The 24,725-nt window shown below is 41.9% G+C and overlaps 2 protein-coding genes across 5 annotated transcripts in view; both read right to left on the bottom strand.

The window, feature by feature from the left end:
* CLIP1 (CAP-Gly domain containing linker protein 1) overlaps positions 1-6,582 on the bottom strand; it is a 66,059-nt gene extending 59,477 nt beyond the window's left edge. Inside the window, exon 1 of the mRNA XM_080628405.1 lies at positions 6,466-6,582. The gene's annotated coding sequence lies outside the window, so the exon portion shown is untranslated. The remainder of the gene's footprint in view (positions 1-6,465) is intronic.
* A 5,108-nt stretch (positions 6,583-11,690) lies between these two features.
* Positions 11,691-23,672, bottom strand: ZCCHC8 (zinc finger CCHC-type containing 8). Of its 4 annotated transcripts, none has more exons than XM_080628443.1 (14): positions 23,494-23,672; positions 22,874-23,077; positions 22,215-22,289; positions 21,601-21,706; positions 20,787-20,861; positions 20,367-20,470; positions 19,916-19,981; positions 17,956-18,019; positions 17,360-17,502; positions 16,452-16,594; positions 15,615-15,727; positions 14,889-14,972; positions 13,950-14,064; positions 11,691-13,194 (listed from the first exon to the last, which is right to left on the bottom strand). In XM_080628443.1, the coding sequence occupies exons 3-14, from the start codon at positions 22,232-22,234 to the stop codon at positions 12,383-12,385; spliced, it is 1,845 nt and encodes a 614-aa protein (XP_080484569.1). In that variant the 5' UTR covers positions 22,235-22,289; positions 22,874-23,077; positions 23,494-23,672; the 3' UTR covers positions 11,691-12,382. The 4 variants fall into 4 exon arrangements, with proteins under 4 accessions (XP_080484569.1, XP_080484570.1, XP_080484572.1 ...); XM_080628444.1 differs by having other exon boundaries at positions 17,956-18,016; XM_080628446.1 differs by lacking the exons at positions 22,215-22,289; positions 22,874-23,077; positions 23,494-23,672 and having other exon boundaries at positions 20,758-20,853.
* Positions 23,673-24,725: the final 1,053 nt, after the last annotated feature.

Genomic DNA, 24,725 nt, shown 5'->3' with positions numbered 1-24,725 from the left:
AACCCTTCATACTTAACTTCACAGACTCCTCTTACAGTCGTAGAGCCTTAGAATGATCTGTGTCTGGAGAGATCCAAAAGCTCATCCAGTTCCAACCCCCGCCACGGGCAGGGACACCTTGGAGCAGCTTGCTCCAAGCCCCTGTGTCCAACCTGGCCTTGAACACTGCCAGGGATGGGGCAGCCACAGCTGCTCTAAGCACCCTGTGCCAGCACCTCAGCACCCTCACAGGGAAGAGCTTCTTCCTAATGTCTCATTTACATCACTATCATTAGAAAAGACACTAAAATAATGTGCATTATGTAATTCAATGTTTATCATGCTAAGTGCCATCATATTTATTTGGCTTACAAGATGCTCTGCTTACTGCCAACATCAAAACATATGGGCTGGTATGTGCCTATCAAAGCAGGGGTTTGTATCTCACTTTTAAAGGTAGAAAAAAATTGCATTTAAAACTCAGCTGATCAGGTAGGAAAAACGTAATAAAAGGAATCCAGAGCTTTCTCTCAGATCTGCTGTTTGCAGATTCTGGCATAGAAAATAAAAATTCAATGAGAAAATAAGCAAGAACATCTCCTAGTTTATACAGGATCATTCTTATGACATTCTGCAGCTTACTCCAGCTCAATCAGGTACTCCCTTCAGAAAGGCAAACACTCATCCCATATGAACCACAAAGCCCCAGTTTCTGATACCATGTTCTTAACATAAATACGTATTTTATAAGGGACAGACTCTTCCAGAGAGCATCTTTGTCTATATTAACTGGGCATAACTCTTACATTAATAGAATGAAAGCAATTCTTTGCTCTTCTGAAGTGCCTTCAAAGTCACTACCAGGATTACTCCAGGAAATGAGTGTTGCATACAGGATGTAGTACGCTTCTACTCTAGCTCAGAATACAATTTGCTTTTGCTATCATAAAAATACAAACCCAAAAGCTTGTAGCAGGTTGGGAAGTATGCTCACTGCTGTGACACAGCTCTTTTTGACAGCGTCATTTGGTTTGATGAACAAAACTCAAAATGCAGAGTGGCCAACAAATGACTCAAACTGAAAAGTATTTATACAATCACTAGCAGAGGTCCTGAAAAAAAAATCTTTCAACTCTATTCCAGAGGGCATTTGTTTAGATAAACTAAGTCTGAAGCAACTCGTATGTTACCCAGAGGATATCCAAAACAGCCCCAACACTGTAACACAAACACTATGCCTTGTCATCACTCTTCCCACTATCACACAACCATCACACCACAGTATAAGGACATCCCCATAAATAGCTACTGGTTTTCTGTAACTTCAAAGGGTGAATCTCTGTCTCCTTAAGAACCCAAAAGACATTCCTACTTTCTTGTATGTTTTTAGAGGGACTAGGGAAGAATGAAATTTGTTGCTTGGAAATTAATCCAAACACCCCACAATGCTGTCCCTCATGAAGGAGATGGCTAATCTTGAGCTCAACCAGCAACTTTAGATTTGTTTCTTAACTGAGACAGAGGACAGATGCTGTATTTCTGCATCATGGAGATGGCTTAAAGAGTTTTCTGTGCAAGTTCACAGATCCATAGTGTGTTCAGGACCAAAAACTTGTAGATTATCTTTCAACATCTTTTACGGCAGCCGGGCCTGCATACAAATCTGTATTTATCCTTTGATTTTGAACCTGCTGGGTAATTTCAACTAAATAAAAGGCAGGAGACTTCTAAAAAAGCCCTAGATTACATTATTCTGACAAGTTTCACAGAAGTAGGAGGAAGGCTTGTGTTCAAATAGTCTTGAGTTTCTCCCAGTGACTTTAGATCAGAGCATCTAATTTCTAAAGCAGAATGGAAAACTAAAGTTATTGCCATCCATACATTGGCAGCAGGTTATATAAAATCTGAATGTAATACAGTGAGGAAGGCAACCACTGTAAGATACAAATTCACTGAAAACCAGAGGGGTTTAGTGAGTTGGTAAATCAGACACATCATGGTTATCTACCTTGGGAAATGCAGGATATTCACTGCAAACTGGACAAACGTAATTCTCTCTGCACATGCTTGGGAAAGGAAAAAGGCAGGGAGAACTCCTGTAAGAACTGTACTAAGATCAAGACGAATCAGATCAAACATAGTAAAAGGCTTAGGACCTCAAACCATCAGTCAGATATTACAGCAATGTTATGAGGAAGGTAATTCATTAAAGCTACTGCTCTACTTATGGATCTTAATTTTGCATCAAGGACATTTTAAGTCACCTCATCTTACCATTCCAGAACTTGCCGTGCTCATTCAGATTCCTAAATGCCTCATGATCCTCAGTAAAAAAATATACCATTGAAACACAAAGACTGCTGAATATGAAGCACAAATAAGAGAGGGTTCCTGTAACAGTAAAAACCTATTTTGGGCTAGCAATTTGTGAGTAATTTCTTCCTCAATCTACGTTGCTATTTCTAAACACAGCCTGTTCCAGTTTTCTAAAAGATTCCCATCTTCAATTAATAAGGAAGAGCTGGAAACTGTTAAAGAGCTTTAAGAAAAGAAAAATCCCAGAAAATATGATGCAAACTCTAACGCTTCAATCTGCTGCTGTACACAAGCATTATAGAAATGTCACTGCTATAGTCTATTAAAAGATCAGAAAGCACATGATCCTCCTAAGCACACATAATTCTCTACAGAATGAGTCAAGGACTGAGAAGTAAATCAAAGTTTGCACCTGAAAAAGTAAATGGTTCTGGTAAGCCTGCTATCGATACTTACTACTTTTCCTACATATTTCTAAGGGAATTCCGTGCCTTTCCCAAAAGCCCTCCATTTTGATAACAAGAAGAGTAATTTGTTTAACTGCCTGCACTGACTTCTGATAACAACACGCTTCAACCATCTCAGCAAGTGCATTCAGTCCGCAATAACGACGATGATTCTGGAATAGTAGAGCATCAAGCTTAAGTTATTTGGGATTTAAAGTTTAAATGAAAGTTTGAGAAGCAAAATGCCACCTCCTGACAGCCTCAAACCCAAATGCATACAAGCAAAGACACAAGGCTTCTCCCTAATACAATTGTGACTGGGGCAGCTGAAACAAAGATGCTGCTTATTATAGTAAGAATTGAATTTTGATAGACTTGGGTGAAACTGTAACTGTTTCACACTCTGAAAACATCAAGTCAGCATTCCCTTTTTAGCTCCCCATGCTCTTAGCCTTTTAAATTAGCACCATGACTGCTATACGGCTGGCATATAAGAAAGTAGAAGTACAAATCCAGAACTTAGATAAATATTGCTGTGATTGAGTGGATGCTGCTGCCAAGCAGAGAAGCAGAATGACAGTGTCAGATAAGTGAACTCTATCAAATACTGAGTTTCTTTCTGCCTTGCAATTTTCCCTCAAAATAAGCTAGAAATATTGTCAGTAAGATGACAAAGACTGGGAAAACTGAAGAGCTTTTAATGGTGTTTCTCCTTGAAACAGCAAAGTGAAGACATGTCTTATAAATTAAAAGAGTTCATGGTACTACTCCCTCAAGAGTCTTTGAGGTTTGTACAAACAATTGATGAGACATTCCAGGTGGAGAACAGCCAGGTGTTAAGGTAGGAAGCTGTACAATCTGTTCTTAAATACAGCTTCTAAACCCTTTCCAGCCTTTCCGAAGCCAGGAGCTAGATACCACAGTTGTGGGTAATTTCTAAGGGTCAGCTGTACCCCTGTGAGTGCAACACCACTCTGCAAAATTAAATGGCTGTAGAGAACAGACACCTGGACGAGCACAGACATAATAGTAGATGTCTGAAATCATCAGGGGCTGTGCTGCTGGCAGAGCTGCCTTCAGTTCCTCAGGTCAAGAACGAAATGGTTGCTCCAGCAGAAACTGGCATCTAGCTGAGGCAGCTGAGATTACAGCTAATGCAGTATGTAATTGCCTTTCATGAAATAACCAAACACCATCCATCCGAGGCACTTCTAAACAGGCCGCTGCAATAAGGATTCCAGCGCGTTACTTTTTATACGTGCCAGCAGAGCCAGTAGTCCCTACGGAATGCCAAAAGATTCAACAAGAGCTGCATTCATTCGTGGTCATCATGTTCAAACACTAGAAAACTCACACTCAACATACAGAGCTAACATTTGACCTGAACATTTTAAAGAGTGAAAGAAAAGCTGTTTTGAAAGATCACATTGGCAACACAGATCCTTCTATTTCTTTTGAAGGAAGATTTGTGCTGAAATATTCTCAGTCACTCCCAAGAAAAACTCTAACAGGGCTAAAAGGATAAAGGGAGGAATGCTGAAGGAATTAGCCAATCTGCCCAAGCTAAGTAAATAAAGCCTGTCCTGGATATTCACATTCAGAAGATGGTAAACAGATACGGCCCATAGCTCAGGCAGAATATCTACAGCAGCTCTACAAAGTCAGAGCAATCAAAGCACTGCTTCTTCCTGTAGTATAATCCCACAAGGAAAGAGGTGGTTTATTTCCTACAGGATACCTCTGTGATGAGGATACAAGACAGCTGTTTTTCTGCCCTCTTCCTCCTTAAAAGAAACCATGCAAATTATATAAAACAAATCTTTTTGCCAAACAAAATCTCCCTCTTGATCCCTAAGGATACAGACATTTGAGGTCACGTTTCCAAGCCTTCCTGCTTCAGCCAACACATCCCTCTCCCTTCGCTACACAGAAAACTTTAGTGCACTTCAGCACATGTAAGGAGTGGACAGAAAGAGAATCCTGAAATCTCATGCTTTTAAAGCAAGAACTAATAATCCTGTGCACTTGTTTCAGTCATTCTGCATTCAGTATGCAAATGAAGATGTTTAGTACCTGACCAGTTACAACAGGCTAAGATAGGTCGTGGTTGGAAGGTGGTTATTTAACTTTTCCCCCCCAGATCTAGTCTGCTATCTTGTTACATGTTGTAGCAGGTGCACACAGACACAAGCTTAAGGAAAACCTCTCTCTCACACTGCTGGTTCCAGAATTACAGGCATATTTCTGTCCTTTCAACAAAACTCTTCCCCCAGCAGCAGGCAGGAAGGCACTTCCTCTTTTGCTTCTTCCTACACGTTAATACAGATATCACATGTTTTCAGAGCCTTCTGCTCAAAGGCCTCAAAGCAACCTGTGAACTTCCATAAAACCCTTCCCATCCAGCACACTGCGTGAGTGAGTGAAGGGGTGGGGAGGAAAGAGTCTTCATTTCACGGTCATATATTTAATCATGAATACAGTCACAGACTGGATTTCCGTCCCCCTGCTGTTTTGGGACAGATTTTTGTGCTGTTGGATTTTGTTTGTTTTCATTTTCTAGAATTATTTAAAACACACAAAGATGTTATGATGAAAGGGAAAACAAACCCCTGATTTTAATGCAGCAAGAGCCGCATTAACATCTGAGTAACAGCAACAATCACCTGGTGCCCCATGACGGCTGAGGCACTCAACAGAGAACACTGAACCGCCTCAGGTAGCAGCAGCACCAGGGATATAGCGGGAAGCAGGAGGGGCCCCACAGCACAGCCTTTGCCTGGGGGTCCCACAGGTTTAACCTGGCACTGAGCTCTGGCTGAGCCCCCCGGCGATACAGGAGGAGCTCACTTGCAAGTCAGTAGCTTTGAGAACAACGCAAGCATAAGGAGCAGACGTAAAACAAGCAAACAGAGAGAAAGCCACGGTAAATTATAAGCCAAACGTTAATCAGTAAAACACCAGCATGCAAGCGTGGGACGCCGAGAACTGCAGGTCAGCGTTTATACCATGACGTGCTCAGACCCCTTCCCCACAGAACCATCCACTCAAGGCAGCAGTAACTCAGCACAGCGCTGCATCCACCGGCGAGGCTCGAGCAGAGCCTGCCCTCACCGCGCTCATGTCCCTGCCTGCTCCTCAGGAACCGCACACACACCCAAGGGCTGGGCGCGGTGGGAGAAAAGGGGAGCCCCGAAAACACCGGGTCCCCCCGCACCCTGCGCGCCCCGCTCTCCTCACCAGTCCCCGAGTTCACAGAGCTCAGCTACCTCAGGGGCAGCCAGCCCCGTCCAACAGGGGCCACGGCGGCGGCAGCCACAGGGGAACGGGACGAGCCCGAGCACGGGTTCCGGGAACCAGCCGAACCGGCTGCTGTCACCGCGGCCGCGGCGGGAAGCGCGGGCACGTGTGGCGGACGCCAGCAGCCCGCCGGGCCCCACCCAGCCCAGCATCGCCTCACACGGGTCCCCTCAGCGCAAGCCCCCGCCGCCGCCGGCCCCTCACAGCCCGCCCAGCGCCTCACGGCCGCCCCCGCGCCGCCTCGCTTCCTCACCGCGGGCCCGAGCGCGGGCACAGCGCAGCGCCCGGACGGGAAGCGGAGGCCCCAAGCCGGGAAGCGGCCGGCGGCTCCCCCCGCCCTCAGGCGCCGCCGTTGCAAGCCCGGTAGCGCCGCTGCTCCACCCCACCCCAACTCCTTCCCCCGCGCGGGCCCCAACGGCGGCCTCACCGCTGCCCCTCAGCTCCGCGCCACCGCCGCGACCGCCGGGCGCAGCTCCTGCCGCTGCCGCTGCCGCTGCCACCTCCCCCTCTGCAGCGGCGCCTCCCGGCTCGCAGGGGGCGGGGCGGGCACACAACGTCTGCGCCCGGCCGGGCCCGCGGCGCCGTGAGGCGGGGACTGCAGCAGCGGGAACGGCGCCTCACCCGTGCCTCTGCCCCGCGCCCGCTCTCGCCGTTCCCCCCAGCTCCCCCGCTTTGTTCGCCCCGGGGCGCGGGGGGAACCCTGGGGGCAAGGAGCGGGTCTCCTCGGTCTAACCCTGCCGAGGGGGAGGCCGGCCCCGGGAGCCGCCCAGCACGGCAGCCCACAGGACGTGGCTCGCTGCGGAGGGTCGCTTGGTACCCGCACGGGGAGGCGGGAACCGAGCACCGCTAGCGCCGACCCCCGGGAGATGCGCTGCAGTAGCAGGCGGGCGTAAACGGGAAAGGTTGGGAGGAGAGGAGAGGCAGGGAGATGTGAAGCACACAGCTCTCAGTAGGTGAATAACTTCGCTGACTGCTGCTTTTCTCCATTTTCCTTTTGTCCTAACGCTCAGGAATTGATCATTCCTTCCTTTTCCCTACTGAATATTTTAATTTTCAGTGTGTCTGTGAATCAATACACTGGAACCTGGCACTACCCCACTGCTGAAGTTTAAATAGCTGCAGTGGTCACGCCAACACCATCATCAACAGCTTAACACCAATTTTCAGGGGTGAATCAACCAGCTCTGCTTCACTTTATCTCTTTAAACAGGCAACAGCTGGCTGGCCCCTAACTGCTGAATCCATCACAAAGCAAACCCCAGTTTGCAGTCTCACAGATCATTTCGTTTCTGCATGATGCCATTCAAACAAAAGGGTGATGAGAAAGCAGTTCCAGGGCTGGAGCCTGACTGCAATTTGTTTCATTTTGGCTCCATTCTCTGGCATTACTCCAGCATGGTAAAGCACAAAATGGTGTGACGCAGTCCCTCAAATAATAGGTTTCAGCTAGATCAGCATTTAGCAATGTTTGTTAGGATTCCTCTTCCTAAATGTTAAATAGATTCTCTCACTGTGAGCAGTAGATGTGGAATCAGATACTGGAATCCATGGAGAGCCAGCTCCTGTCTCCCTGCAAAATTTGATGGAAGTTTTGCTGAGTGAGGACTTGAAGATTTACACATTAGATTGTGTTTAGAAGTGCAGAGCCAGCAGCTGACTGCTTAAACCAAAATATTGACCCTGCAGGCCCTACGAAAGTAATCCCTCCCTTACACAAAACTAGGGAGTCAGACTTAGCTTTACAGAACACCTGCTGGTTTGGGAACTGCACTTCATGACCCTTTGTGCTTGGTTCTGGGAGTGTAGGTTTGAACTTGCTACACTGATGTGATGCCAATATTGAATGTGGGTTTCTCTCAGTGTATCCTTTTCCTTCATTAATTTCATCTTTTTGTCTCAGTTCTCTTGTTACCATATAGGTACAATGGTAACAAGTTCAATGCACACTGAGCTTGGTAAGAGATTCAATGCACATTGAATGGCAACTACGTTTGCATCCAATTTGTAGCAATCGTTATGATAAAAGATGTTTGCACTATGAATCACATGACTGAAAGACTCTCTTTGATTCCAGTTCTAGTGCCTCTCTGCTCTGAACCGCAGGATCCCATCAGTCAACGTATAATATACAGACATTTTCATAACTCCACATAAACAGGAATTGCTGGATGCTCCAAGGAAATGCAGGATGCCGACATAACTACCGGCATCCTGGCCACAAGTATAAATCCCACTTCAGAATTAAGTGTTCTCTTGCATAATGTGGGAACACCAGTTGAAATTGTTTCTGCCCTCCCTTGGATTTGTGAAGGGTCCAAAAGTATCGAAGCTTCTCTTTAAGAACAACATCTAAAGATATCCTGAGTTAAGAGATCCATTTTTATATTCAATGGGACATATCCACATAAAAAGGAAGATTCTGAGGATAGGATTTTTTCTTCATCTAAATGAGCTCTTCAATATGAACACCTGCTTCAAAACAAAGCAACTAAATGCTTTGGGGTTTTTTTGTAATCACAGAAGTGCTGCTTCAAAAATCCCAGCACAGAAACTTGCACTATTACTTTCTGTAGTTGTCTCTGGTAGTTACTTTCACAGCTTAGTGGGTTGAAAGGCTGCAAGAAGTCTTCTCATTCTTAACTACTTACTGTTTTCATTCCCTAAGTGGCTAGGCTACCTAGCAGCTGTACAAAAAAGTTGCTTTTTCTCCATGCTCTTTGGAGACTTTCAACCAATTTTACATATTTGTTCTACCCAACATAGGTGAACCAAGAGAACAGTACTTAAACTGTCAGTATTTAAAGAATCCTTTCTGCATGCTTGTTTAAACAAGGTACTTAACAATAATGTTCATCTTGATTGTTTCATTTCAAAGATAACTGAGAAGCTATGCAAATCATTCCAGTACTGATGCAAGCACCAACAAAAGCTGAGTTCTCACCTACAGAGAAGCAAAGCAGCAGGTTTTTTGTTTCTATTGAGGTTCTAAAGAAAGGGTAAATACATTTTTATACGGTCATTAGGTGACAGCTAAACATAGGCTGTAAAAACTCCTATGTCAAATCTTCATTGCCTGTAGTTAACTAAAGTTTAGGAAGCATCCAATTGTCACACATTATTTACCATGTTATTAAATCCATCCTGTTTGTAAGCTTCCCCCAGGATTGAGACCAGTTCCTACCTCTGACTCATCCCCTCCTACCCCCTAAAATGTAAGTATGACTCTATGACATATTCTTAGGAACGGCATCAATCTTCAACGGCATCTACTTACCAGAGGCAATACACTGTATTACAAAGCAAAGGTACTACAGAGTTCCATGGCAACTACCATTTGAAACACTTTAATTATATTTGAGCTTTTCCCTCCTCTTCATTTTTCTTTTTTGTTTTCCCCAGCTATCTTGCCTTACTTTTAGCAGTAAAAACAATTCTTCTCAGCAGCTAAATGTCTTTCAGGTATCTTCTAGAATCTGTGCTATTTCTCTTTGTGTGACATTTTAAGCACTGTGAATTAGGTTATAAAAAACATAAGTTAGAAATTCAAATCTTTTCTAAGAGACAACTGACTGACACTGAGTATTCTGCAGATCAGCTGTTTTTAGATGTGCACAAGCATTTTAAACTACTTCTGTTCCCAAGTGCTATAAACAAACAGAAGTACCATGCCAACAGGGATCTGTGGGAAAATGTGAGTGATGCCTGTTCACACTATACCCACCTCATTACAGACTTTTATTACTCATTCATTTTAGTAAACTCTAATCTAGGTTATTATGCCACACCCATCACCATGGGAATGGGACTTAAAAGGACCAGAAATACTTCGCTATTCAGCTTTTTCTCACACCTTGTCCAGTGATCTGTAGAGTTGCAATATCCAAAACCCATCTGAGTAGTTACACCTGACAAAAAGTTAATAATTACAAGCATGTCCATATGTGTGTGGACCCAAACACAGTCCATTCCTGCCCCAAGCCCCTCAAATTTGCTTTAGAAGCCATCATCTTCCAAAAATGGAAAACATATCCCCAAGTAGTTTGCGTGCAGCAAATCCAGAAGTGGCCGAAGTCATAAGAAATGATGAACAATTTAAAATTCAAAGCCTTATACAATTAAAGATTTAACATATTTAAACTAGAATTTACCATTACATTAAAAACCTGTGTTGCTAAACGATTCCACTTTACCCTTCCTCTAATACCTTCTGTATAAATCTTGGAAGCAATAAAATTAACAAGTCCTTTAATGGTAATCTGAATTTGTACAAACATTGAAAGCTTATCTACCCTGACCAGTTAGGTGGAAAGGTGATTTATTATTAATGTATTGTGAACACACAGAGCACTAAAGGGTACTAAGCATATAAAGATGACTTTAATCTTGTGGCTTCTGTAAGCAAGGCAGAAGTTTAGGCTGCCTGTCCTACTAAAGAAGCATTTCACAAGAGCTATTAAAAAAGATCTTCTAAGGAGTGGAGAGAGAACTGCACGTTTAAAATATGAGCACCTCAACACACCCAAAAGGTGTGTACACTTGGAATCATTACCTCATGCCCTGCATCACATTATCATTCACATGCGAATGATGCAGCACAGCACATAATGGCTTGTGTAAAGTATCATTACTAGCTTTTAACTCAATGGAAGGAGGAAGACACATGAACAAAGTACAAGATCTCGATATGCTTCCCAATATGGATTTCTTTGTAAAGTGTGTAGAAGCTGGAAGAAACATACTATTTTGTTATCCATCCCTGTCAGAGAAAGTAAAACTATTTCTCCTACAAAATATATATACATATTTTAAAAAAGCCTTTAATTTTAGCATGTAAGATGAACATTTACCTCAAACACTTTGCTTTCCAAATGCAGCCACATAAACCGAACTGGTAGATGCTGCAAAAACGTTTTTCAGCCTCTTGGCAGACAAGCTGTTCATATATAAAGACTTTGGTTTTCCCTTCCTGTAAAATTTAGAGGGGAAAAAAAGGAAGTAAATATAAAAGCTTTAACTAAAAAAGGCTGGAGTTCTCTTAAGCATTCAAATGCAGAGTGTACTTATATAAGGATCTTTAGGAAATATGTATTATCTGCAAAGCTGAGCATTTTAAAAAAGTTCAGGCTCTGAAGTTATCTTACCAAACCCACCTCTGAACATCATCCCTTCAGAAGTCTTTCCTTATATATCTGCACAGTAAACCGAAGTATTTTCATCTCACTTGGCTACGAAGACTTTTTTTCCTGCTTTATCCAAGGGCAAATGCTTTACCAGCTCCAATGGACAGTGTTAAGTCAAGCCAGTACTCCCTCTGTTGGCAATGCAAGTAATGTACAGTCCTTTCACCTACAGGTCCCTCAGAAGACAACTAAGAGAAAGGAAAGTGTTGGAACAAGAAATCAGAAGAATTCTAACACTTGGAAGCTCTCATAAGTGGGCAGTTCTTCAGATTATGAATGGTATGGCCAGGTTCTAGCTAAAAGGTTACCAGCTCCTTGATTATGAAAACCTGAAGCCAACAGTTGTGACCTTCCTAAAATATTGAAATTTTATACATCCTCCTTTTCATCAGTTTGTTTTCCTAATTATCTATTTTTAAAAACCTCAGCAGTTTGATGGTTTAATACTCCAATTAGAAAACCTCATTATACAAAAGCTCATTTATTAAACCTCTGTACACAACCACAAACACGTATGTACAGCAAGCTTACAGAAAGTATGATGGTACAAAAGATACAGTGGCAATTAAAACCAACCCACATAAATAATCTATAAAAATACTTGGACTGGTGAAGCTGATGCTGGTCCTTTCTGATTATTTTCATCCAATTGCCAGGCTTTCTGACGGGGGAAATCTTCATGTTAGACCTTTCTTAAAAACATTCAGAATATATTAAACTTATCTACAGGATACTTAGCAAAATGTATAAAGCACAGATTCTTGTATAAAGGACAGATATAAAACCCACCAATCCACTTGAAACTCAAGGACAATATAAACCTTAGCCAAAATAATGAACAGCAAACCACAAACACCTAATTTTTTTTGGAGTTTCAAGTTTTGGCAAATAAATCACTCTTAACAAATCAACAGTCGTGTTATTCCTCAGTGGAAAGACGCAATCTGGGGGCATTCTTATGTATTTTCTGGCTGCGTTGGTGGTTCAGGGCAACAGGGAAGCCCTGCACTGACTCCAGTTCCAACGAAGAATGGGGCAGACTTGTATTTGTCAAGATTTTCTCCTTGCCACAAAAGGATAAAGGCAGTTTTCAGAGTTTGTAAAACTGGAGGGGGAAAGAGACAGAAGCAGGGATTTGGAAACAACGAAACAAATGAAGACCAGTTAAGGTGAAGACTTTCTCTTTTGCTGGTTTCTTGGGGAGTTTTTTAACAGGTTTCTTATTCGTAGATAAACACCTGTGGATTCTGCCAAGTTTTCAAATTCAAACGGTGCTATGCCTGCAGCAAACTTGCTCATATCAGGAACAAAACTGCAAGTTTTTGCAGTGCTTTTGACTACTTTATTATCACTTGTATTTTCTCCCTCTTTAAGCTCAGGGTTAGGAACAGGCCTGGTGTTATTCAGCAAGCCTTCAGAATCTGGCTCTGAATTAGCAGGATCCTCCTTGGAGAGAAGTGAACTATCTCCTGGATTAGGACTAGTCATAGAACATTCATTTTCTGGTAGCTGTTCACTGGTATCAGAAAGCCTTGTTTCCACTGAAACCACCTCCTCAGATGACCTTACTTCTGCAACAAGACCTGCTTCGTTCCTAGATGGTGATGATGTAACAGAATTTCCAGCTAAAGGTGTATCAACAGGAATATCAGAGTCACTGTTTGTGCTTTCTGCCTGCTCAAGTGCTGCCCAGATTAAGCGCTGCTGTTCCTCTAGCTCTTCTAAGGTCAGAGAATCCTCATCCATGACCGAGTCCACTATTTGTAGCTCAGAAGTATCACTGGAAGGATTTGATGGTGAAGCAGTCCTAGGAAGAGGATGGTGGGTGGAGGCTGAAGGTTGAGGTGGTGAAAGATTTTGTGGAGGTGTTCCTTGTGGTAAAGGAGGAGGAGTTGGCATCGATGGATGCCCAGGGGGCAGTGGAGGTTGGAACTGAGAACTGTTCGGGGTTTGAGATCTTTGTGACGCTTCCAGATCTAGAAACAGATTAAAAAGACACCTGTTAAAATCCAAAATAGGATGAGGACAAGATTCAAAGTGTCAATGTCCTGATTAAGTAGCAGACTTAGGTCTTCTCCTCCCTGGTTTTCAGCTGAGGTAGAACAAACTTTTTGAACGTCTTAATGTCCATTGAAACTATGTTTTGGGGGATTTTAACTCTTCTAGCTATTCAATAAATAAACAAATAAATAAATACATTCTTGAATGTCTTGAGAACAAACTTATTTCACACTGAGACAACTGAAAGATTTCCTTATAGGAAATCCAAAAGGAAAGCCAAAAGTTTCTCAAGCTATTTTAACATTTAAACAACACTAAGTCATCCTGAGTCTGACTCATTTTTAAGAAGTAGTGAGCTGGCAACATCCTACATTATTTCACCCAAATATTTAAGGATCTGGAGGTCTTCCTAACTTTACAATACACACCTGAAGTAGAGAGATGGGAATTTGTAACCTAATGTTCCAATTGCTCTGAGCACACACTTGAGATCTCCCTGTTTGGTATTAGAAGACACAACAATCGCAGCAACAGAGAACACATTGTAGAGAGGCATTAATACAACTACAGTAAGACCCTGTGAGCATACGTTAGCAGTTACATTAATCACCCCCATAGCACATTGTTTTCTCTTTATGAACGCTGACATTTCAATTCGGAGCAAGTTATTTTGAAAATAAAAGCTGAAACTATTAAAAAAAAAAAAATAAAAAAATCACAGAATAATTACCAGAATCTATTTCCATGTCAGTTACTGGTGCCTCCAAATTGTCATCTTTTGGTTGTTTTGAGTGACGAGACCGTGACTGAGACGCAGGCCTTTTATTGTTAGGTTTTGGACTTGGCTGAAAAGAAATTATCCAGGAAACCAAAAGAAATTGTATTACATTGTGTAAGGTAACATTTCCAGCTATAAGAACATATTTCAAGCAATTTCATAACTTTACAATTATTTGGTTAACCCAGTGCGTAAACTTTTAAGGTTGAGAGATTTAATGCAACTGAACAGAACTGTAAGCTCGTGCAGGTTTAAGTGGCAAAAGAAAACTGTTTGCATTCCTAACGTAGGATTACAACCAAGTTTCCCCCTGGACACCTAGAGTTCATGAGACCATCACAACTCAAGCATTGCACATCCCTTTCTGGCAGGCTTAGAATTTACTATGTAGTTCCATATAGCATTATACTTTAAGACTGAGAGCAGAGCATACACGTCCCATCCGTAAGTGGAAGCATTCTGCAGTAGATAACAGTAGGCTAGAGTCACAGTAAAGAAGAGCCGAGAATGATAAGGGACAGGACTACCGTGTGTTTTCTCACATCACTGTAGTAAGATTACTCTAAACCATGACTGTGGCAAGTAGCTTTTCATTTACTAGGGAATTCTGTAACTAAGACTGGTTTTAAGTTTATAGCAACCTTTTTTCACCACTGTATATAAAATATTGCACAACTGGGATGTGCTTATACTAACTTAAATCACAGCATGTGTTCTAAACGTGAAGCTCCTTTTTGTTAGAACAGGTAAGCATTTCACACTTGACAGTGTCAATAAGAAAGCCCATCTCCTTGTGCAAAAGCAAGAAGATACAAATACAAGATCATCTCTGGCTACACAAACTACAAGGCAATCTTTTTATTTTTGCAAATAACAATGAGATATATTCACCTCACGGAAACTGGAAAGATAGTGAGCAAAAACCTCTTTTTGTTGAGATGGCTGCATGGGGATGGAACCAAACAACTGCCATTCCTACAGGGGGGAAAAGAAAAGGAATAATGTTGCATATGGGTGGTTAATAACACAACAGAAATGCTGAGAGATTAATCAGCCAAGATGAATTCAAGTTCTCATTAGAAGCCTCACTTATCAGAGTAAATAGATCTATAATAGGAACTTCTGGCGAACTGAAGTATTTCACCTTTGAGCACAAACAACTCATGCAATGCAATACGACTGGGTAGGAATAATCACTAAAAGAAATTCAATTCATCTTTACAAAATGGTTGAGCATTTCCTAGCAACGACTCTCCAACATTTGTAGAACAGCTACAGACTTCTTGAAATAACTGTTGAGATGAAAAAAGCTTACTTTGAAAGCCCGTTAATTCTGAAAGAAAAAAACCTGGAGACCGAGCAAACTGAATGAAAAAAAATTCCCATTTGGAGGCCACTAAATGGACAAATGTAAAGCTGAAGAGGAAATGTACAAATGCTGCTTTTTAATGCACAGGCATTGACATCAGTGATGAAGTTCACTACTAACAGCAGGTTAAAATGCTTTTGAAAGTGAAGTTCAACAGCAGCTGTCACAGGAGATTCTTCATTAAACTTGGCTAAAAGCAATTACTGCTACTCAACATGTTGTTTAGGAGGTAGAGGACAGCTACTTACATCTGGGATCCCACTTGGAGTGGATATGTTAAAGCCTGGATAGTTTATCAACTTCGAGACATCGTAAATGGTGCGTTTTGGTTGGCGAGATCTTTCGTCTGCTCCACTATCACCTATAATGAAATATAGTTATTACTGATGCTAATTAAGAATGTTACTGAAAAAAATCCACAGGATTTAATAACAGGGATTTGGAATGCAAGTATTAATAGAGGCTTTGTGATCCACAAAGGCACTAACAGTGACCAAATCGATCAGATACACTTATGAAGCTTCCCCACAAACTTAACTGGGTATTCATAACAATACTACTCTTCACTACCATTACTGGCCTCAGAATTTGGCTGCTCTCCGAGATGCAGCATAAATATTGGTCATTAGTAAAAAGCTGGTAAATCACTTGATAAACTGGATTTCAAGGGATGAATTCTTTGCTTGCTGGTGGTCTTACTTGGTAAGAATAAATTTCTGAACTTCAGAAAGTATTATGGTTTCTTTCATAAAACATGAGAAGCTTATTAAAAATAGGCATTTGACAAGAGGCTCTGTGCAAGTCTTGCACAGTTTCACAGGAACTCCATGTTCTAACAGCAAGGGTTGATGGGAGTGAAATCACATTGCGAGTTTTCATCTATGCAATGCAATCATTACAGGATTCGTTTCATTATCACATGTTAGCTAGAAAAAAGGGGAGTATTTTCACATGACTTTAGAAAAGGAAACTTGATTTACTTTCTCCTCCTTTCATGCTTACCATACTAGGTATTTTGTCACCTGACTAGGGTGTAGCCAGTAAATAGCACACTGAAAACTGCATTCAAACAGAACATTCCTTACTTTTTCCATCATAAAGCACAAGCCCCGAGTGCTCCATTTCAGCTTCCTTGAGCCAGCCTGGAGGGTAACCCAGCTGCCGCATGCGATATATAAATGGAGGCAGACTCTTATCTGTGACCCCAAGGGCATCTTGAAGCTCCCCACTATGTCAAGAAAACAAACAGAAAACAAAATGTCCTCCAATACAACCCATTACAAGTTTTGACAAAAGGAATTTACGAGCATTTTGTTGAATTTTAAACTGTCAAGTTAAAATAACTTAGTTTTAGCTCAAACCATGTTGCCTGTCAATCCCAGATGTAACAATTTTAGGTCAAAACCAGCTCTGATAACTTTTAACACTTTAATTTCTCATATGCTTAAATATTTCATAAGAATTAATTCTACACTGAGAACAACTTACTGGAAGTAACAACTGTTACTTCTGATTAATGGGCTTAACTGTAGCTATCACAACAGGAAGAAATTTAATGCAACTTAATTTACTTGTGATTTCTTTGGAGAGTGCTACAGCCATGCTATGATTTTTTTAAACATATTGAATAGAGAGGAAAAGAGAGGAGGGGACACCCAAAGCTCAACACTTTCAGAATTTGGCATGCATTTTTAGTTCATTAGGAGTATATTTGCAATTTGAGTAGCCAGAGAGTAACGTTTATCTCCCTGCATTAGGGAAAGAGCTGTGGAAGGGGCAGGACTCTTAAGCTGGCAATGAGTTTTAATTTGAAAAACATCTCTGCAACTTACTAAACCATTTTACTTAGCAAACAAGTTCAAACATAATAAACCCATAGTTATAAGTAGCAGATGGATTTAACAGAAATCTGGAAAGTAACATCTGGCACTCCAAAGGCAGAAAAGCTATTCCAGAAAAGCAGTGCAATAGCAAATGGAAGGAAAAGAGATACCTAATTACTCCTGGTTTAAATTTTCCAAACCTCTCTTCCACTTCTTCTTCATGATAACGCTGCTGAAAAATCTGACTGCTCGATTCACCACATGCTTCCATATACTCCTTTCTCTTCTCGCTTATACGAGCTGGATTTCGTGGCTTAAAGATAATAAAATTGGGAAGTTTAGATGCGGACAATTTACAGTCTATGCACTCCTTCACCCAACATAAAACTGGTACTCCTTGCCCTCAGCATACTTAATCATTTATTACACGGCCATGTGATACATCTATAGTTGTAATAGAAAGTCCACAGCAAAAACCCAAGACTATCAGCACTGGATCTAGTGGAGCTCTAAAGTGGGAGGAAAAAACTGTTCAGACTGAAAAATGTCCCTCCATAAATTAAAGGGAATATTCAAACCATGACACTACAAAATTAATTCACTCTGATTTAGCATGGTAGAATTTACAACTATGACCAGCAGAATCTAATCAACAGAGATAAATACCCATTTGTACATCCTGACCCCAAAACAGTGTGGTTACACCAGAAACACCAGAACATTTCTTGAGGAGCAGCAGTCTTTCAAGTACTGGTGTAGTCTTTACCTTTGGACAGTCTTTCATTTGATGGTCTTCTGAACCACAATTGAAACAAGAGGGTTTTGGCCTGCTTAAAAAAAACACACAAGAAATAAAGCCATTTACAATTCTACAATGGTAAATGCATTTAATTATTTTAAATCTTGTTAGTTTTAGACTTAGAAAGAAAGAAAAAGAAGTAAGCATTGCTTGCTGATTTCAGGTGCTGTCTTCTGCTTCTCTTAAACTGACTTATTAATCTTCGAAAGAGAGTAACAGAATATTGTTTCTTTCACAGTCCTAAGGAGAACACAAGAAATGAGAAAAAGACACAGGCACAGCACGGGGGGCAGGGAAGAATACAAGACAGAATGTGGAGAGGAAGAAAAAAAGAGAACGAAAATTACAGTGGAGAAGTAGTACTTCCAAGCAAAACTGGAGCTTTTATATCCTTTATAATAGAGATCTATGGCTTTAAGAGGGAATAGAATAGTCAGTAGAATAATTCAGGCTGGATCTCAAGGAATCTCTAATCCAGTGCCTTAAATCCAGGCTGGGTCAGCTATGAGATCAGATCAGGCTGCTCAGGGCCTTATCCAGTTGGGCCCTGAAAATCTCTAAGGATGGAGACCACACAACCTCTCTGGGTAACCTGATCCAACAGTTTAGTGTCCTAAAGTTGGAAAAGCTTCTCCTTACATCATGCTGCAAAACCAGTACTCACTGAAGGGTTTCTACTTCTGATAAAGTATGTAAATGTTTGCTTAGATAGTGCCAATAAATAAAAACAAACCTTACATACTAAAGCTTATGTTGTGTCCAGAGGAAGGAAAATGAAGATGTTAAAATAATACTTCTAACTCTAGAGTACAGATAAGTAACCCCTCAATTTAATACTCCTGTAGTACATTAATACCTCTTTCTCTTTTTAGGCTTGATTCATCAGAGGCCTGATCCTTTTTACAATACTGAGAAGTGGTTATCAGTAGAAAAAAATAGGAGAGCATGACTGCTTCTTTGTCAAGCTGTGGTCCACAGTTTGAATACGTTATGCATATGGTGAAACCGTGCACTGAACACCTGGAATGGAACTGCAGCTGGCTTCAACCTTGATTTTCCTTGTAAGTTAATACAATGGCAGCAAACATTTTCAATATTATGGGGGGGGGGGGAGGAAATCCAAATCTCTTATAAGATTTTAATGAAGTATTTCTCTTCAGAACAGTCAGTTTTATAGAAATAGGATGGGACCAGAAGTGGAGACAAAAAGGTGTCATGACAATGTGCCTGGGGTAAACACACACCCCCCCCCAGACACTCCAACCTCTTGAAGCCTCTAATAAGATAAAGTGCATCTTCTGCTTCATCTTTACACAGTATTCAAACAGAAACCTTCTCTAGTGATCCAAGTATTTTATCACCATTCTAGATCATGAGCACAACCCTTCAATGCGCTTTCCATTCAGATGGCAGTATTTCTAATCAAACTCAGCAAGCCCCTTTATCTTTGCAATTCCCACTGAAATTTTGCCTGGTCTTCACTGCATCTGAAATCAGTGACTTCAAACACTATGGAGACCACACAAGCTTCCAGCTGGAAACTCGATTCACTTCTTACCTCCCATAAAAGCTCTACAATAAAGTCTAAGACCAGTCTTAAAAATCTATGAAGTAAATCAGACAGGAGCTGTTCTACAAATCAGTAAAGCATGATGATAGTACACCAGTACAAGGATGTCAAAACAGTCACTAAAAAGACAAACAACCCAAGAACGGGCTGTAAACTTCAGAATGTTTTTACAAATTTATTTTTGGCCCTTCCTAAAGTCAATAACCAAGAAACACCCACTGACTGCAAAGCTCAGCACTGGTTCACTCCATTGAAAGTCATTGTTTAAGTATGTTCAAGGGTTTAGTATACTGGCGAATAATCAGAGTACATTTGAACTTTTCAGCTCAAAACTTTATATTTAAGAATAATACAAACCTTTTTGGTTTTACTTGTATTTCTTGTCCATCTAGGGAGAGAATGTGGCTGAAAACTTGCTGATATCTTTAGATTTCAATAAGGAACTGCTACTGGATAGCAGATTTTATAGAGGAAGAACAGCTTATTCATACTTGGAATGAGCTGTCATTCCAAACCTGATTACAGATTGGCCCGGGAAATTCCTAAAGTCACAAGATGTATTTATGGTGAAAAGGCATTCACTCTTCCCAAGCATAAGCCCACTGAAAATCAATGAGCCAATCATATCAATATTGGAATGGTTTGAGTAAAAAAAAAAGCCATTAATGACTCATTAAAACTTTTCATCTCTAACGATTGATACAGTTTGACAAAACTGTACAATCTACTGAACAGGATTTGAGTCCAATTTACCCACTGGCATTCCCTGGACTTGAGAAACGGAAAACCCCTTTAACAAACAGGATACTTAGGTATTTCCCATCCTTCTGTCAGCTGTGGATTCTCATTTAATATAGGCTGTCCCAGTTTATCGAGACAAAAATTGGCAAAATACAGAACACTTCCTACAACCTGTAGAAAAAAAGTCAGAAAATTGTCAGAAATGTGTCAGTATTTAGGGCAGATTGGCAGCAATTCTATAAATTTAGACGGCTTGAAATATTTCCAGGCTTTTTTCCCCCGCTCTGTAAAAATTTACAAATAACACATGCCCACACCTGTAGAAATAGGTATTTTTTCCAATGACGTAGCCAAAACATGCTGAACTTAACTGCTATTACATTGATCAATGATATTTAACATGAGTTTATTTTAATGGCAGTGTATATTGAATATGTAGAATGAAGAGTCAGACCTACCATTGAAGAGCACATAGTCAAGAACTTACACTAAAAGCTTCTTTCACTTTTTTAGAATTCGAGCTTGCTGTTTTACCATCCTCTTCCAAAAGAATACTGGAGGGCTGACACGAAACATAAACATGCAAATAGTTAATTTAAAGTAACAGTAAATAGAAGAGCTCCTACATTACTCATGTATGTGAAAGGCACAGAATATGCAATACAGCTCCTATTCTTTCAGGAAACAGTTAAACAGTAGGATGGTGATGTCTACATTAATCATAATGCTTTTCACAGTCCAAAGAATGACACAGCACATCTCCAATGTCTTCTTTGATGAGAAATACACTGCATAAAAACATCCTTATTCTTATCTCAAAAGCTAAGAGAAAGATGGGGAGAAGCGTGCCATTTCACCCTTTTACTCAAAGTGAATGTCAAGTATAAGTCCAAATTCCAAACTGAGAAGAAAGTGGAAATTTCCAGATTCTGTTGTTCATCTATGCTCTGACATACTTAAAGTTGAGCCAAATAGTATCAGAAGAGGGTACATTAAGTTTGTACTTATGGTTTTCTCTTGATTATTTAAATCAACTTATTACTTTGTTTTTACACAAATTTCACCAGGAACGATTTCAAAGAAGCATTTTCATGGGCACAATGATATTTTCTTTGTCCTGGTCCTCTATGTTTGGAACAAAGAGCTATACAATCTCTACTTTACAGTTATTTCATAGATACTTAGCAATTATCAGGAAAAAACATCTGGAAATCACCTGTTTAGCAGTGTAGTGTTTCAATATTCCCACAATAAGGATGCAAGAGAAGCAGCACCTAGTAACAAGTGGAGTTTTTAAGTACCTGTGGCTCAACATTGAGCTGTGTTTTTTCTTCTTCATTTTTCTTCTGCTCTTCGTATCTCTGAACTAAGCCAAAAATAAAATCTTCAATTTCTTGATGATACTGCCTGTAATGAAGAAGTACAGAGAGATGAAGATGAGCACAAGACTGAAACATATGCCAAATGGTTTTATTTGGTTGGTTTTGAAGTGTTCTTGGCTTGGGCTGGTTTTCTTTTAGCATTTACCATTGCGCTGATTTTGTCTGGGGTACAGGTAATTTTCTTCTTAGCAGCTGGCATGGGCTGTGGTTTGGGTTTGTGCTGGAAACAGTGTTGATAACACACAGGGATGTTTTCCTTACTGCTTACAGAGTCAAGGCCTTTTCTGCTCCTCACCCTCACCCACCAGCGAGGAGGCTGGGGGTGCACAAGGAGCTGGGGGCGGGCACAGCCAGGACAGCTGACCCTGACTGACCCAAGGGATATTCCAGACCAAATGGTGTCATACTCAGCATATAAAGGTGGGAGAAGAAGCAGCTGGAGAGAGGGAACAGACACATTTGGCATGATGGCATTTCTCTTCCCAAGTAACCCTTACACACAATGGAACCCTGCTTTCCTGCAAAGTACTTACCTAGAAATAACATTGTTCATAAATAAAATCTGTAACAGAGGCCCATCTACTTTCGAGTTCTCCACATAAATGCCACTAGAACAGAACACACAGACAACGGTTACTGTATTAGCTTTGCTCTGAGTATTCCCTACATGGTTTATCACAGCAAAGAGTCAGTAGCCCACAGAGAGAGGAAGCCAATACAAGTTCTGTCCTTTCGAGAAGTTTCTATTCACTTAAACAGAAATCTTCCTCTCTAAAGCCAAGCAGGTTACCTGGTGTGAGGTGGCAAGAAAACAAATGGGAACACCACACTACAGACACTTTCTTCTATTATAAAATCTTATAAACACAATTTTGAATAAATAAGGTCTCTTGTTCTTACTGCTGAACCTCACAAAAACTTGTTTCCTTCAAGGCCACATACGCTTCATAAACAGATGGGTACACACAAATAAATAAAGCTACAGCAAAACAAACCAAGTTCTTGATATTCAAGTCTAAAAGACTTTAAGAATGGCGATGACACTTAAAAAGCCCAATATCTGAGCAGGGACAGTGACAGAGCAGCAGTTTCTAAACAACATGGCAGACATTGCTTCCTCAGGCAGCTCTTGTCTCAGCAAACTCTTATTTCAAACGTATATAGTTCATACAAAGGCTTTCAAGTCACATACCTAGGACGAGTCAGAATATTCAGCTTCCTTTTAAGTTCCTGATGTTAATTTACTGTTAAGGTACATTACTTTCCACAGAAGACACAGACCTCTTAATTGAAGGATCAAAGCCAACCAAACATCTAACAAGAATTCCACAGAACAAACGGGGTTTCAGACCTTCCCTTTCAGTGCACAGAGGATTATTTATAAATCCACCTGTTGCTGAAGAAACACAATCAAATCAACACAAGGCAAGCAACCAAAACCAACCAACATTGCCCCAAACCAAAGCCCAGGTAAAAAAGGACTCGCTCTGACAATCCAATTACTACAATTCATTACATGCACTATGCTTGAATTGTCAGATTTATAGTATTTTCAAAATACCTACAATTACCACACACAAAAAGTCAACACACACACTCGTAAATAGTAAACAATGAAATCAATTTCAGATTCCATTCTGATGCAGTAACAAACCCTTTAGGGAACCACTCACAATTTACAGCTTAAAATTCTTTCCAGCTATGTTAAAAATGGGGTTTAGTGAACATACAACTGTTTCTTTTCCCTAGGAAGTCAGAGCATCCAGCATCAAGTGTTTTAACGGCCATCCCAGCACCAAAAACTCCAATTACCTCCTTTGCCAACTGAAGCAAAGCCGGCACGGACCTGGACGCTCTAAGGATACGAGTTTTCAAAGAAAATTCCCTCTTAACACACGGAAGCAGAAGCCCGGATAAAGCAGCCACCGCACCAAGACACGGGGAGCCCCCTCCCCGCCGAGCTCCATTCTCATCGCCCCTCAGGACGCGCCAGGCTCACACCGACCGGGCCTTCCCCGACATCCACACAGGGCCCGGCCTCACGGGGGAGCCGGGAGGCGGGAAAAGCCGGCGCCCCTCATGCCCCAGGCGGGTCGGCGCGCAGGCTGGCCCGGAAGGGAACCGACGGCAGAAGCGGCCCCGCCGCGCCCTCCCCTGAGCAGGCCCTGCCTCTCTCCTCAGGATATTCTCCTCCTGGAGCAGCCGCACCGTCTCCTCGCGGTCTCGCAGCCTCTTGTACAACTCCTCCAGTGTTCTGTCGGGTCTCTCCCCCACCGCCACCTCCTCCTCCTCCTCCTCTTCCTTTTCATCCTCATCATCCTCCTTCTTTTCTTCGTCGTCCTCCTCCTTCTTCTCCTCCTCCTCTTCTTCGTCGTCTTCTTCTTCCTCCTCCTCCAGGCTGGGGCGACGCGGCAGCGGCGGCAGCTCTTCTCCTTCGTCGAGCTGCTGGAAGAGCTCGCTGTCCCCGAAATCCACCTCAGCCGCCATCTTGTGCTGCAGCAGGAAGGGAGGGGCTTGGGTAGGGGGGACGCAGCCGCGGGGGCAAAGGGCAACCGGAGCCTCCGCTCGCCCGGGCATGGAGCCTCAGGACTACAACTCCCAGCATGCCCCGGCAGCGGCCCACCATGCCTGCTCCCGCCCCAGCGCGCTATGCGTGCTGGGAGATGTAGGCTGCGCTCTGCAAGCAGCAGCTGCCCGCACGGGACGTTGGGAGCTGCAGTACTGCAGGGGACCGGCGCCTTCAAAATGGGGGACGGGGGGAACCACCCCCTGCGATGCTCCTTGTGGTGGCAGTGGCTGGCTCCTTGCAGTTAGGTTCCATCCTGCCCTAGGAAGCAGCTGCACTCCTGGTGAGGCACTGCCCTGTGCATTTAACATGCTGGGGTACAGCATTCCTGTAAGGCTTGTACTATCTACAAGTTAACACACCTTTCAAAACACTCTAGTATTAGCCAAGGGCTCCAACATCCTACCAACCTTTTCTCACCAATGGTTTGGTTATCCCTCTCTCTACTAAAATCTCCATCAAATTGACCAAAAGGGCA

Source organism: Psittacula echo, assembly GCF_963264785.1.
Source record: "Psittacula echo genome assembly, chromosome: 13".
NCBI classification, from domain to species: Eukaryota; Metazoa; Chordata; class Aves; order Psittaciformes; family Psittacidae; genus Psittacula; species Psittacula echo.
Note: the sequence above shows the minus strand (reverse complement) of the source record. Positions and strands in the feature narration are given on the sequence as shown.

What these genes read in the sequence shown, in the direction of transcription:
- ZCCHC8 (XM_080628443.1), bottom strand. Translation starts at nt 22,234, where the DNA reads ATGAACAATGTTATTTCTAG. An exon ending in ATACAAGTAAAACCAAAAAG is followed by an intron (nt 18,020 to 19,915) that starts GTTTGTATTATT and finishes GTTTTTTTTAAG; the next exon opens with CAGGCCAAAACCCTCTTGTT. An exon ending in TTTAAACCAGGAGTAATTAG is followed by an intron (nt 16,595 to 17,359) that starts GTATCTCTTTTC and finishes TTCTTGACATAG; the next exon opens with TGGGGAGCTTCAAGATGCCC.